Source organism: Carex rostrata, chromosome 23, assembly GCF_964058835.1.
Source record: "Carex rostrata chromosome 23, lpCarRost1.2, whole genome shotgun sequence".
In the NCBI taxonomy this organism is placed as follows: domain Eukaryota; kingdom Viridiplantae; phylum Streptophyta; class Magnoliopsida; order Poales; family Cyperaceae; genus Carex; species Carex rostrata.
This window is the reverse complement of record NC_135940.1, coordinates 642,590-656,618: the sequence shown is the minus strand read 5'-3', so window position 1 is coordinate 656,618 and position 14,029 is coordinate 642,590. Positions and strand designations below refer to the sequence as shown.

General features: G+C 32.2%; 2 protein-coding genes across 2 annotated transcripts; both read right to left on the bottom strand.

Annotated features, from left to right (window-relative positions):
- Nucleotides 1–4,516: 4,516 nt before the first annotated feature.
- LOC144574478 (2-C-methyl-D-erythritol 4-phosphate cytidylyltransferase) lies at nt 4,517–9,744 on the bottom strand. Its single transcript, XM_078324434.1, has 9 exons — nt 9,559–9,744; nt 9,327–9,446; nt 8,917–9,019; nt 8,709–8,768; nt 8,533–8,595; nt 7,957–8,115; nt 7,620–7,722; nt 6,373–6,587; nt 4,517–4,874 (listed from the first exon to the last, which is right to left on the bottom strand). The coding sequence occupies exons 2-9, from the start codon at nt 9,443–9,445 to the stop codon at nt 4,785–4,787; spliced, it is 912 nt and encodes a 303-aa protein (XP_078180560.1). The 5' UTR covers nt 9,446; nt 9,559–9,744; the 3' UTR covers nt 4,517–4,784.
- A 2,489-nt stretch (nt 9,745–12,233) lies between these two features.
- On the bottom strand, nt 12,234–14,028 carry LOC144575053 (uncharacterized). The gene is made up of 3 exons (XM_078325176.1): nt 13,757–14,028; nt 13,284–13,667; nt 12,234–12,831 (listed from the first exon to the last, which is right to left on the bottom strand). The coding sequence occupies exons 1-3, from the start codon at nt 13,947–13,949 to the stop codon at nt 12,653–12,655; spliced, it is 756 nt and encodes a 251-aa protein (XP_078181302.1). The 5' UTR covers nt 13,950–14,028; the 3' UTR covers nt 12,234–12,652.
- Nucleotide 14,029: the final 1 nt, after the last annotated feature.

Here is a 14,029-nt window from a genome sequence, read left to right as displayed (position 1 = left end):
CCATTATATATATATCCACCTCTATTTATACTTACTTTTAAAATTATTCTACATTCATGAAAACTTAGCCAAAATATTTTAATATTATGTTGCTACATCCTATTATTTTATTCTAAATATTTATGGAGAACTAGAAATTTTATGGGCTCTATTAAATATATTTCTACAGTTGATTTTATCATACATATATATTTGTAGACTACAAGATATATATTATTTTAAGATATCACTCCCCCAACCCAATAAGCCAATAGAAAAGAAAAGTTAGACTACATCAATGAAAATATGAAAATTAAAAACTACATATAAATCATAGAGTCGGCCTTAATTTGATCTAGTGATAAAAGATAATATATATATCCTTCGTGTGAAATATCGCAAGTTCAAAATCTGAATCTAGAGAGTTCATTACAAATATTGAAAATTACAAGGCTAATTAAACCTCTATATTTATCTTCTTCTTCTTTTTCTTTTCTTTTTTAAAAAAAAAAAGAAAAGAAAGAAAAAAAAGAAAACTACGTATATTTTTCATGTATAATTTGGTAATTAGCTGTGCAAGCGGCGCCACGTTTCCTTCCCTGTTTAAACAGACATGATATATATATTTGTGCAAACAAGTTCCATGCCACGTACTATCACCGGTATAGTACCTCTGATATATATATATATGCCCTCCAGCCATATCAAGCAGAGGTACCGATCGAAGGGGACTGCATCGTTCAAGTGCTGATCCTTAGACCAATTAGCATATATATATATATATATATATATATATATATATATATAGGTTGGTGGATTTTAGATCCATGTACAGCGAAATATAGTTGGAATTAATTAAGCACAAGCATATATAGATCTAGCGATAAAACAATATAAGCATTAATTAAAATCTAATTGAAGTGGTGGTAATAACTTGATTAAAGTACACACTTTAGATTTTGTGAAAACTAAAACTATATTTAATTGTTCACATATATCATAAACATAAAATATCCATCTTGTATTCAATATATATATACTAGCTGAATTTGAATAACATATATCTACAAATTATATATAGTCCATAGTATAAAATTACACCAATTCAAAGTAATATTATAATAATGCATGTGGCTAAATATATTATAAACTACAAGGGTGATGACTCAGTTTATTATTATTTTTATGTTGAGCATGAATTTCCTATATATAGTTCGGTTAAACTGTTTTAACAAAAAAAATATATATATATATATATATATATAACTTGGAAAGACTTATTAATAAGCCTTGATCACTTAAAACCTTTCAAATTTCAACCATACAAAATTTCAAATTATTTCGACCTCAACTATTGATAGCTAGCCTTTCGTGATAACGATCTTTTTAACGGATCGAACAAGTGGCTGCGCCAAACGAACCAGAGAAAAAAGAAAAAAAATAACTAAAATAAAGAAAAAGTCTATCTGCACGTGCCACAATTAATTAAGAACCCAATACTTCGTTGACTTAAAATTTGTCCGCAATTTTGATTTTAAATTTCGACTAAATTTGCTGTCAATTATCAATACCTTCTTTTTCCTTACATTTTTGTCGACTTGTGTAATTGTAACTTTGTTTTGAATCTAATAATGCTTCTATTGATTTTTAATTTTGACTAAATTAAGTTACTGTCAATTGTCAATACCTTATTTCTCCTTATATTTTTGTCGACTTGTGTAATTGCAACTTTGTTTTAAATCTAATAATTAATGCTTCAACTTGCGTTGATACCGAGAACCATTAATTTTTTAGTTTAATGACAAATAAAAACATAATATTTTTATGTGAAAGATCGTAAAATTTGAAATCCAAATAATTTTTTTTATATATATATTAGACCGTTGGATGGTTTAATCTCTAACTCTTTAAAAGAAAAAAAAAACTTATATTGGTACCAAAAATGAAGATATTGAGGCAATTAATTAATGATGCATGTTGAAATTAAATCAAGTGAATGAGTTGGAAATTGGCGTTTTCAACATCGATCTTTGAGTTTAAATTGTTGGTTGTCATTTGTAGGTGCAAAGTTGAAAATGACCACTACTACATCTGACTATCAGATAGCTAGATAATTAGTTCACATGCTAAAAAATTCAATTTGGAAGCTATCACCAAATTCTCCAAAAATATAATTTAAAAAAAAAAAAAGGGTTCAGTTTGGAAGCTATATCCAAATTACTCCATTATTGTTTCATGATTCAAAGCATGAAGTAGATAGATACCAACAATACAATGACATGTGTTCCAATAAATTAACCCAAAATTATAACATCTGGCTGGCATCATTTCTGCAACGTAACCCATTGGTTCCTTTGGTACCGACAATTTGAAAATCATCAGTTGTAATTAATCATATTGTAGCAACTTGCAAAAAACCTTTATGTATCACACTGTACTAAGATACAAAAGCACATCGATCACAATAAATTAACACCTTTAAAAGATCTAGAGGCCGTAAAGTGTGACCAACCTCGATCGCCTATTAGTGCTACAAAAAGAATTATGACTGGTCATTGGTCAAGCAAGAAAAAAGGTTTAATTAATTTCTTTAATTAGAAGCTATTGCCAAATTGAACTAGGCCATCTGGTCATGTATTATAATTATTTGATTTAAATAGTACATGAAAGCATGCATAGTCATTAGGTCATATATATATATATGTTAGGCTCTTGCATCAAGTACGTATGCTAATCTTGAGTGGTAGTGATGTGGCCCCATTTCCATCATGTATTTAATTTGTTGCGTCTTAATTCATTGACACATGATATGTGTGATTGACAAATTAACACTTTTTGCCTTCAAAAAGGAAATATATCATCTTCCTTAATTTCTTAGTTAGTATATTTCTGGTCAACAATTCAACATTATTATTCCTTTTACATTATCTTTAATTATTAAAGAATGGCCAAATTAATAGCTTTCCTAAAAGAAGAAAGTTCATACTTTGTCTTTCATCAACTTCTTCTTAATTATGTAATGAAACAAGTAGCAAAATGCTCTATCTCAAGCAAAAATTATAAATTGAAATGATAAACTCAAGCAATTGACAAAACACAAAAGTTTCTCAAAAAGAATGATCAAATAAAAACTTTTCCTTTCTATCCTCTTATCACAACACTTTTTTTTTCTTTTTCTTTTTTTTTTGCAAAAAAAGGGACGACATTTCAAATCTAAATTTTCAAGTGATAAACTCAAGCTTATAATATTGTTCTATCTCACAAACAATACTTACGCAGCAACAATTATAAATTTGGGGATTCATCTGGTTCATGGTCAAAAAGCGAAAAAAGAAAGTTAGACATAATTAATTTCAATTGCAATTTAATTTGATTTTGTAATAAACAAACTCTAGTAATATATATATATATTTTATTTATATGCATTGTTAGTGAGGTAGTATAAGATCCATTTTTCAAATAGTTATTTAGAATTTTAAAACTAAATCAATAAAGCAACAGATTGTAACATAAGGATACTTCAATAAACATTGTTATTGGATCCATCCTGTTACAATTAATATACCTATGCTATATATCAATTTACCAAAGTCTAACCCATAACCTGCAAATATATCTCATGAAATTGAAATATGACTGTACTAAAAATTGGTTGAAATTAAATTCAGGACCAAAAACTCAAGTCCAATAAAATCAGCAAATAGGAAAAACAAAAACAAAAACATGCTATAATTTCAAACACAGAGCGGCATAAACCCGAGAAAAACGTAACACGAGACGCACCCAAAGTTAATTTGACTAAACCATTATCCAAACATGGTCCAAACAAATTAAAATGACTCACGCACAAGATAAAAATAAACTAAACCAAACCAAACCAATTTTTTTGACCGAAATGGTCCCAAGTTCTGATAAGCACCAAACGAAATAAAACTTGGTTTCGGAGCTCAAAATAACCTCAGCCCATAATCCAATTGATTTGAAAGTGAGATGAGACCATAATTTAATCTCATAAAGAATTAACAGTGTAGGTGCAACCATAGTGACAAGATACTTGAATTATATCCAAATTATACCCGTTTAATTCTTTTTTGGGGTGATGCCGAACCGAACACCGAATTATTCGGTTGACCGAACTTTGACCGAATTAAACCCGAATAATTCCCGAATTTTACGAATTTTTCACGAATTTTTCCTGAATTTTTCCAAGAACAATTATTTTTTTACTCCTTTGCACGACTGAAATTTCTGATCCGAATAATTCCGAATCATTCCCGAATTATACCCGAATTATACCCGAATCACGAATTTTTGATATCGCCGAACAGAACCCAAATAATTCATTTGTAACTATGGGTGCAACTACAATTGGTACATTTATTAATGAACATTACTTCAATAATCGAAGTATTTGGTACCACACATAAAGATTGAAAGTATAGGTGCAATTAAGCAAAGATAGCATTAAAGAAAAAAAAAAAAAAAAATTATATAGTCATGTGAATTGGTACCAGCAACTGAATTACAAGCCGGGAGATGAAACAAAACAATTATTAAAAAAGTTCAAAATATGTGAAGGTTTTACATAATCTCTTATTCAAAAGGGGCATTGACAAAAAATCTAATGCTAAAGTCTGACAAATGTCTCATCTTAGACAGTGGCACTTTTACAACAAAACCAAAACCATTGTAAATGATCACAAGGGGGCAAAATATACATATCAACAAATAAAGCATTCAATAAACCGAGCCATTACCATCTCTCAAAAGAGATGCCCTCTACAATTGCTTTCTCTGGAATCAAGCTATTCTTGGGGTGTTTCAAATCTTGAAGGGGTGTCAATCCCCATCATACAGCAGAGACCCGAGATCAATATTATCAGCAATGTTATTGCCTGAAATATTATAAAACAAATAATGCACATACCAAAAATTATTAAAGAGTCATTTGTAAGGTACACCAAAAAATGCAGTGTGAACCACAAGTCCGACATTAATTTTTCATGTTTGAAAAGCACCAAGTAGACATAACTACTGATCATTAGGGGTGTTCATCGGGTCCGGTTTATTTGGTTTTTAACCGAACCGAAAAACTTGAATTCAAATGGTTCGGTTTTTAAGTTTAATTGGTTCGGTTTAAATTGTGATGTTATTCGGTTTATCTAAATTGGTTCGGTTTTTAATTTCTAAAACTCAAGTTAACCGAACCGACCGAAGTCTTTGCGTAATCACGAGCATCAGCTTCGCGTCTTATCTCTCTCTCTCTCTCTCTACTGTCGCAGCAGCGACTTTCCGTGCGTGGCCACAACCTATCTGTACCTCCCACTACGCTAGCTACCTGCTCGGTCACACTCCTCTCTCTCTCCCGAGCTTTCTCTGTTTATCTCTTCCTCTTTCTCTCTCTCTTGCAATCCCTCTAACACAGAATCGCACAAAATTAATGCTCCTTCCAAATTACGCAGGGACTGAAAAGCACAAAATCGATGCTCTTTCAATCCTTCTCTCTCTCCGATTGGACCTTCCAATTTGATGAATGACTTCAATTGCTCACGGCAATCCTATCTATCATGAGTTGTTGAATTTATCACGAGGGCATCACTTAATGGGAAACAATCAAACAAAGCTACAACAAAATTCTTCACCTATGAAGGTGCAGTTTGAGTTCTAGAGACCCAACCCAGAGCTGACAACATGGGGACTATGCAAATTCACCCCACTTCTTTTACTTATGTATTTTTCATTTTATTCTAAGTTAGATTTCACTCATGTTCTTATTTTCCATTTGCAATACCTAACTGAGTACTGTGGCACTAAGCATACATGCCAGTAGGTAGTTTTTCATTCCTGTTTTTCTTCTTTCAGTTTTTCTGGTAAACAGTTACTGTAATCTGTCTTTCCATCAATGAAATCTTAGCAATGTTTTGTAACTTAGCAGCTTTAATATTTGGAACTTAGCAAAGTTTTGTAATGGGCCTAGGGGCATGTACAAACCAAAAAAAAAAAAAACTTTGGTTTGTTTGGTTAAACCGAACAAACCGAAATTTACATTGGTTCGATTTTAATCGGTTGGTAAGGTTAATTCGGTCGGTAAGGTTAATTCGGTCGGTTCGGTTCTATTTTTGAAAACCGAATAAAACTTTGGTTTGCCTATTTTATTTCGGTTTTAACCGAACCGAACTGATGAACACCCCTACTGATCATGAACTTGGTATACAAAACTCAGCATCTGGATTGACATTGGCCACTTGGCCTTTGTAAGAAGAGGCACTCTTTATTTAGGAGAACACTTATATATTTCTGGACACTTCTAAATGTTATTGTAATATGTAAAAATATCTTCAAATTGTTGGGTGCTCTTTGCATATACTAAAAATGTCAGAAAGGTTGACTTACAACAAACAATCCTTCAAGAAGTGAGGCCTTGAGTTTGCATAATTCATCACATTTTGTTGTTTTAGATGAACTGCTGGTATTGGTTTCTTCAAGAAACCTAGCCAATGGTGCGCGAGTGCCATGCCGACCGTGGTTGTATGGCTCAGAGACATAAAGGAATGTGTACCTGGCACCAGACTTCTCTAACACGCTCACAAGTTCTGACAAAATCTCACCTGATTTAAACAATAAAATAAATGGAAATTAGTATAAAAATAAATAAATAGCACTTGATGCTTAACATATTTGAGTCCTGTATGATATTGTAGAACCAGGAAACCTAACTTCTCTCTTTTTAATATTTTATTTTGACACAATATCAGCGATGGAGATAAAAATACAAATAAGGAACAACAGCAATAAACAAAAAACAGAGAACATAAATCAGCCCAGTATGGCCAGGTATACTAGTACAGTTTACTAGCTGACATCCGACTATTGAAAACTGGACTTTTGCAATTCACACCCAATATTTTGTTGTCTAATATATCTCATATGAGGAGGGTTCAAATGCCTCCATTTTTTGTGCCTCCATGCCTCAATTTTTAAAACTTTAATAACTTAAAATTTAAAACATAAACGTCATAATAAAACCATTAGATGTGATCTATGTTATTTTCTCTATATGCACATAAAAATTATCATTTTTCAATTTTGTTTTCAAGTGAATCAATAAGTTGAAAAATCAACGTCCAGAAATTATCCATATTAGTGTATTTTTAAAAACTCTTGATAACAAACAAAACAAAGTTGAAATGCCATAATCTTTTACATGCTCATAGATAAAATGATGTAGCTCATATCTAACGGTTTATTTTGACATTTAAGTTTTAAATTTTGAGTTATTAAAAAATTTAAAAATGGAGGCACGATGGCACAAAAGATGTAGGCATTGGAACCTCCTCATAATTTGCACTTCATACCCAGCATTTTCAATTGCAATAGGCACCCAAAATTATCTTAACATGTAGGTGCACTATATCAAATATCTTAACATCTTTTTGCTAACTCTAATAAAAACTAGTCAATAACAAACTTGGGAGAGTTAACGCAAAACAGTTAAAATAGATAATTACTTTTGAGTAGACCACAGTTCTGGTGTTTGTCCACTAACAAGAAAAATATTTTCATAGCAAAATGGGTAATATAACAAGTACAATTTTGAAAAAAGAATGTTGTACAGATAAATCTTTTTAATCGAGCTTTACCTTCTAATTTACCACCGTTTAGTTCCTTGAGGCCGTCATTACTATACAAAATGACATCTGTTTTCTCCTTCTCGGTCCTTTCCATAGTGTGAGCAACATATTCCTGAAATTCATTTTCATAGTTAAAAAAACCATATTATTTCAGGATAAACTGGTCCCCTTGTTTTGCAATTCTGAGTCAATGATATTCCATATATAAGGAACAAAGTGCATCATTACAAAAGAAGCTCATAATAATTCATTTGATATATTATAAATTTTAAATAAAAAAATTTCATATGATATCCCTACAAAGTTAAATACATATAGCAATGAAGCGTGCTTCATAAGTAAATACCTGGACTTTATCAACGTCATTAATTACAAGGCTATCACCAAAACCCTGGCCACATTTCTCAGAGAATTCTGTTACCAATGCATTTTGTACAGTTTCCTCTCCGTTAGATGTAGCCACATAAGGAAAAGCCATTGAAAAATTGGAGCTTGTAAATGACATCTGAAACACGTCAAAAGAAATACATAAAACAAGTGCCACTACTAAGAACCATATGCCAGTAAGTAAATAGCAGCACTGGTACGTAGTGGGGCTGGTATTCTGTTATTTCCAAGTCAACCTGTGTCACAACTAAGAACCATATACCAGTAATTAAATAACAGCACTGGTATGCAGTGGGGCTGGTATTATGCTATTTCCAAGCCAAACTCTTCCCAAAAATCATGCATTAGATAACAGCAGTGGTACTTGGTACTATGCCAGGTACTGTGCTGCTTTGAAACCAAATTCTTGCCAATAGAAAAAATTAAGTGGTAGGAAAACAACCCCCAGTACTGAAATCCAGAACCAACATACCTGGTTTACACTTGTTTAAAAACTAGAAAAGAAAACATCATTACTAATAGTATAAGTATTTACCTTCAAGGTCTCTGTGAGTATGGGATCCTGTTGCTTATTTTTAGATAGGTCTGATGAGTGCAACTGCAAGATATCAAGTCAGAATAGTCATAAAGAAACAAACTTATAGTGAAACTTAAAAGAAAATAAACAAAACACACACACACACAAAACACAACACAAGAGAAGATAAGTACCTTTCTGCCGATAAAAACAAGAGCAAGATCCACCTTGGCATGGCCATTCTCTCCAGTACACTGATAGGAAATGAGAAAATATAAGCCAAACAGTTTCAGTGAAATATATTTATAGAAGTTTGTGTGTTTGATTAAAGAAATCATAGTATGAAAAAATTATAGTATCAAGCTACTTTAGTATATTAAGTAATAGGAGGAGAGTACTCACAACTATATTTGACCAACCGGCTTCATCAAAAACAGATTTGGCAAGATCTTTTGAGGAAATTGTCTGGTAATTAACCATATCCTTAGCGCCATCATAAGATAATCTGATGAAACGAATAACAATTAGTTAATACATGATAGTTTGGTTGTAATTTCTGTATTATTTTTCCTTTCATACAAATCAATTGCACTTTTCAGTGGTTAAGTAACTTAATAGCATACTGATAGTCTAAATAATTATAGATCGAGCCCCCAAAAGGATACTCCATTGACTGCTCAGATTCCGAACTTAGAAAAATCTTTTCAGGCTATTTATTCGAATTAAGAAAAAGCATCTCAGGTTGAAACCAATAACGAACAAATCCAACTCAAAATGCAGAAGTTTGCAAACTAATCAAATGAGATAAGTACCCATAATCGTGAGGGGTCCAGAGAAACGCTGGAGCTGTGGTAGGTAATGAAAGCACTTGAGCAATTTGAGCTACCATTAAGAAAATCGCCATTACTTTACCTGCCTTTGTTCCCTTCATCCTGCCCAAAAATTGAACGAATAAATAGGCGAAATCGGTCAGATCTCCAATTTAATTTCGACAATTGTACGATCAGAACTTTGATTAGTTCAAACGAGATCAAAATCACAAACCTGGAGAATAAAGATGTGGTGATCAAATTCAAGTTCTATCGCTTCAGCTTCGAATCTCCTCGGTTTTGCTGAGCACAAATCTCTCCCACACGACGGGGCCAGAGGAGAGGAGAGGAGAGGAGAGGGTTGAATTGAATGACAGAAGAATGGCAAAGTAGTAGTTCTGACAAAACTCGGGGCCATTTTGTTCTGAAGAGGCGTTGAACATGAGAAAGGCATTATTGGGCTTTACTTGGGCCTAATTCTATCTCTTGAGTCCAAAGTTTCTAATGGGTAAATGTTGGGCCCAATTGTACCGTTTCAGTCTACAATTTCTAATCTCTCTTTTCAGTGTAAAGTTTCTAATCTTGAGTCTTTATATTTTCTTGGGCTTTCTCTGTATTTAATTTTTTTCTAGTAGCTACCGGCGATTTTATCTTTTGGGATATTATACTCAAGTTCTCCCCTCCAAGAAATCTTCTTCCAATTATTTTTATCTAACTTTAAGAAGAAAAAAAAACTGAATAAGAAATATATATTTATTAAGTGAACATCATGTAATAGCTATGTATGCATTATGTAATAGCTAAATGTATAATTTAGAGATTATTGGAATAATAAGTGTGGATATTTGAAACACCAAGCATACATTCTGAAATAATTAAGTGTACATTTCTGAGGTTCTAAATGATGAGCTTGAAACTAATAAAAGACAGATGTCAAAATTATTTTTACTTGATCAAAATACAATACAGTTGTCAATAAATATATATATTAATTTAACCGATCGAGATAGGAAAGTGTATATTTTGCAATAACCACGAGCGTATTGTGTAATAATTAAATGTACATTCTGAAATAATGAATGTGGATATCTAAAACATCAAATGTAAATTCTGAAATAATCAAGTTTGCATTTTTTTTTTTTTTAGGGTTCAAATGATGAACTTGTAATCATGAATGTATTTTTGTAATAATTAAATGTACATTCTGAAATAATGAGCGTGGATATTCAAAACATCAAATGTACATTATGAAATAATCAAGTGTGTATTTTTTAGGGTTCAAAAGATCGATGAACTTGTAACCACAAGTGTATTTTGCAATAATTAAATGTACATTGCAAAATAATAAGTATGCATATCTAAAACATCAAATGTACATTATGAAATAATCAAGTGTGCGTATTTTTTAGGGTTCAAAAGATGAGCTTGAAACTAAAGCACCTATCAAAATTATTTTCACTTGATCAAAATGCAACTGTCAAACCATTATATATTTAATGGAAATAGGAAATTAAGTGTATATTTGACAATAGTCACGAGTGTATTTTGTAATAATTCAATGTATATTATGAAATAATCAAGTGTGCATTAATTGTTGAGGATACAAATGATGAGCTTGAAATTAACTAAAGACAGTTAGTTGTCAAAATTATTTTCACTTGATGAAAATGTTAAAATTAAGACTTCCAATTTGATATCATACACATATATATATAACAAGCAAAAATAATATCTACTTTGAGATTAATTAATTAATTGTGTTTATACTGCGAATTATTTTAAACCTGATGCATGTGATTATGCCCCTTTTGCTCTAATTTTTTCTATGAACTATTTTGTATTTACTTTTGAAAAACTAATTGTAACCTTCTAGATCAAATAGTGATGCATGTAACCATATGCATATCTAGTCTACATATAAATTAAACTACTAACATCTTTTTCTGGTTTTCTTGCTAGCTAGCTGCCAAGAAAAGCACTTCTTAAAGATGGATCTTCTCTTGTAAAGTAAAATAGTACTGTTTTTGCCAAAGCAGATGCACTTTTGAAACCTAACCAAGTTCCAATCAAATGCGTGATATATGCCATCTTACATCGCATAACACTTTCATGCACATTATTGCAATAATCAACCTCAGATTCCGTCCCTACAAAAAGTTGATATGGCATTTTTCCAACATATATATGTAGTTCAAGCCAATTAGACATGATTTTGGTGAAACATAACAACTTCATTTTTGTGCAACCCCAACATATATATATATATATGGTCTAACAACTTCACCTTTGCATTGCACCCTTTTTCAGTACAACCCCACAACATGCATGCCGTACCGTACCAATCCACAAACAACGGTTCCACATCTTCTGTTGCAAATTTGCAATGCATTACATTGATTAGATCTGAGCCGTTGAGTTTAGATCACTGGCCCAGATGTGTTGCTGGGAAAAACAGCTGATAGAGACCATAACTGCCTCCATATAATGAGAGAATGATGCTTTGCTAAAGTTGCAAATATAATAAGCAGCATTGAGTTGAATTCACACCAAATCAACATACAATGTGTGATATTTGTTTCTGTACATGCCACCATTTCAACAGAATATATAATGTTTTCGGATAATTTATAGATTGTAATAACAATGTTCCTTTTCTGCTGTCTGTCATCAGATAGAATTATTTTCAAAGTAATAACACACAAGTTTTTAAATGAAAACAATATACAGTATGCCATTATGTACTTAATTAATCAAAAGTATTATGAGTGCAAAACATTTACCATTAGACAACATGCTATAAAAAAAAACATTATCATGTATATCTAGAGGTCAAAAAGAGGTTACCAAGCCAATTCATATGCTATGGCTAACCAATCAATGAGCAAAGAAAAACACTATAGAGCTTGCAATCAAAGCATCGACCAAAATCAGGGCAAGATTTGTTTGGAATGGTACAATCATTCGGTTCGACTAAAGTTTATTTTTATTAGCAATAAGGATGGTAAATATTATACGAAACAAAGTTTAAATTTGCTAATTAAGACTTCTTATGCATTTTAAGCCTCAACGAAGTTAACTAAACACTAATTAGCTCCTTTGTAATAATCTAAAACATTTCTCAAAACTTGTTTGCTCCTTTGTAATAATCATTAACAAAAAGATGAACAAAAACAACAAGCATTGTTCAAATATCTAACCAAAATTGTACTTCCAAGATAATTTAATTTCTCCTTGCTCTCTCATCTCTCTTGATCTCCCTTCACTTCTCTGTATAATATTGCATTCTCATTATAGAGCATGAAATTTATTTGATGAATTGAACATTCATATTAAATGGATCCAACACCCATAAAATCAATGAATGGCACAGTCACCTCGTTCTCTGTAACATCCGGAGACAATTGTACTGCCAAGACCTCAGGCTTGTTCAAATTGGTACAGAATTCTGTACCAGTTGACATAGGAGAATTACTGCGAACTCCCATGGTAGTTGATCTTTCAGCACGACCTGTAAATTAAACAAAAAGAAAGCAAAATTAGAATAATTTCTTATCTTTTTTTATGTCAAATCAAATCTTTTTCATCCAACAATATAAGATGAAATATAAGTAATATAGAAAAATGGTGGTGTGCTCAATTGTATTTAGAATATGCATTTTGAGAATTGAAAATCTTTGATAGTCTCATTTCAGATTTCATTAACCCAAAATCTATGTATTTAAATATGCATTTTGAGAATTTTCATAATTATATGCGAAATTTCCCTTGTAAACCAGAAAACGATTATATGGGTTGTGTACCTCTTTAAATCCTAATCTAAATACATATTCAAAATTCCAATAGATAAATATAGAAAATGATTTTACCAAATAGTATCAATCTCTAACCAACGAACAACCTAAATCAACATATTCTAATCCTAAAAGTATCTACTAAGAAAAACTGGAACAAACAGAATACCTTGAAAGAAGCTTGAACTGAGAGAGAGATCGGTGCTAACAAAAACTGGCTCGATATTGTTAGCAGTTACAACTGACTCACCACTACTCGAGCTGCACCCGATACTTATTTGCCGAGCATGACACCCGACATATCTCCAGTCAATTTCTCTCATCCTTTTTGCACCACCGGCTTCTTCATCTCTCCTCTTTCTCGCCATTAACACGTGCCACTGGTTTTTCACGGCATTGTCGGTTCGGCCAGGAAACAGTTTTGCAATCAGAGACCATTTTCTTCCATATATTTCGTGCGCCGCAAGTAATTGCTCATCCTCGATTTCAGTAAAAGCCGCTTTGCAGATTCTCGGGTCGAGTTGGTTGTGCCACCTCAGCCTACAACTCTTCCCTGATTATGCAAAAGCACCCAAAATCAATTCAAATCGTACAGAAAATAAAAAAAAAAACACTTAAAAAATTGCTTGCTTTTGTTGCTACCTGTTCGACCCTCGAGATGCTCAGCGACTAGATTCCAATTCTGCGCGCCATGCTCTGTGACTAGTCGCGTGAGCTTTTGATCTTCAACTGGAGTCCAGTGGCCTCTGGTTCTAGTCTTTTTCTGAGAAGGACCCCCGACTTCGTCGTTATCGCTTTCGTTCTCTATCTCATGCAATGAATCATGCGCCTCCATGATCAAATACCGGATCTTTTTCAATCGAGAAAGGGGTGATCGAGAGAGAGATTAATTAATTTGGGGTTTAATAGGAGATA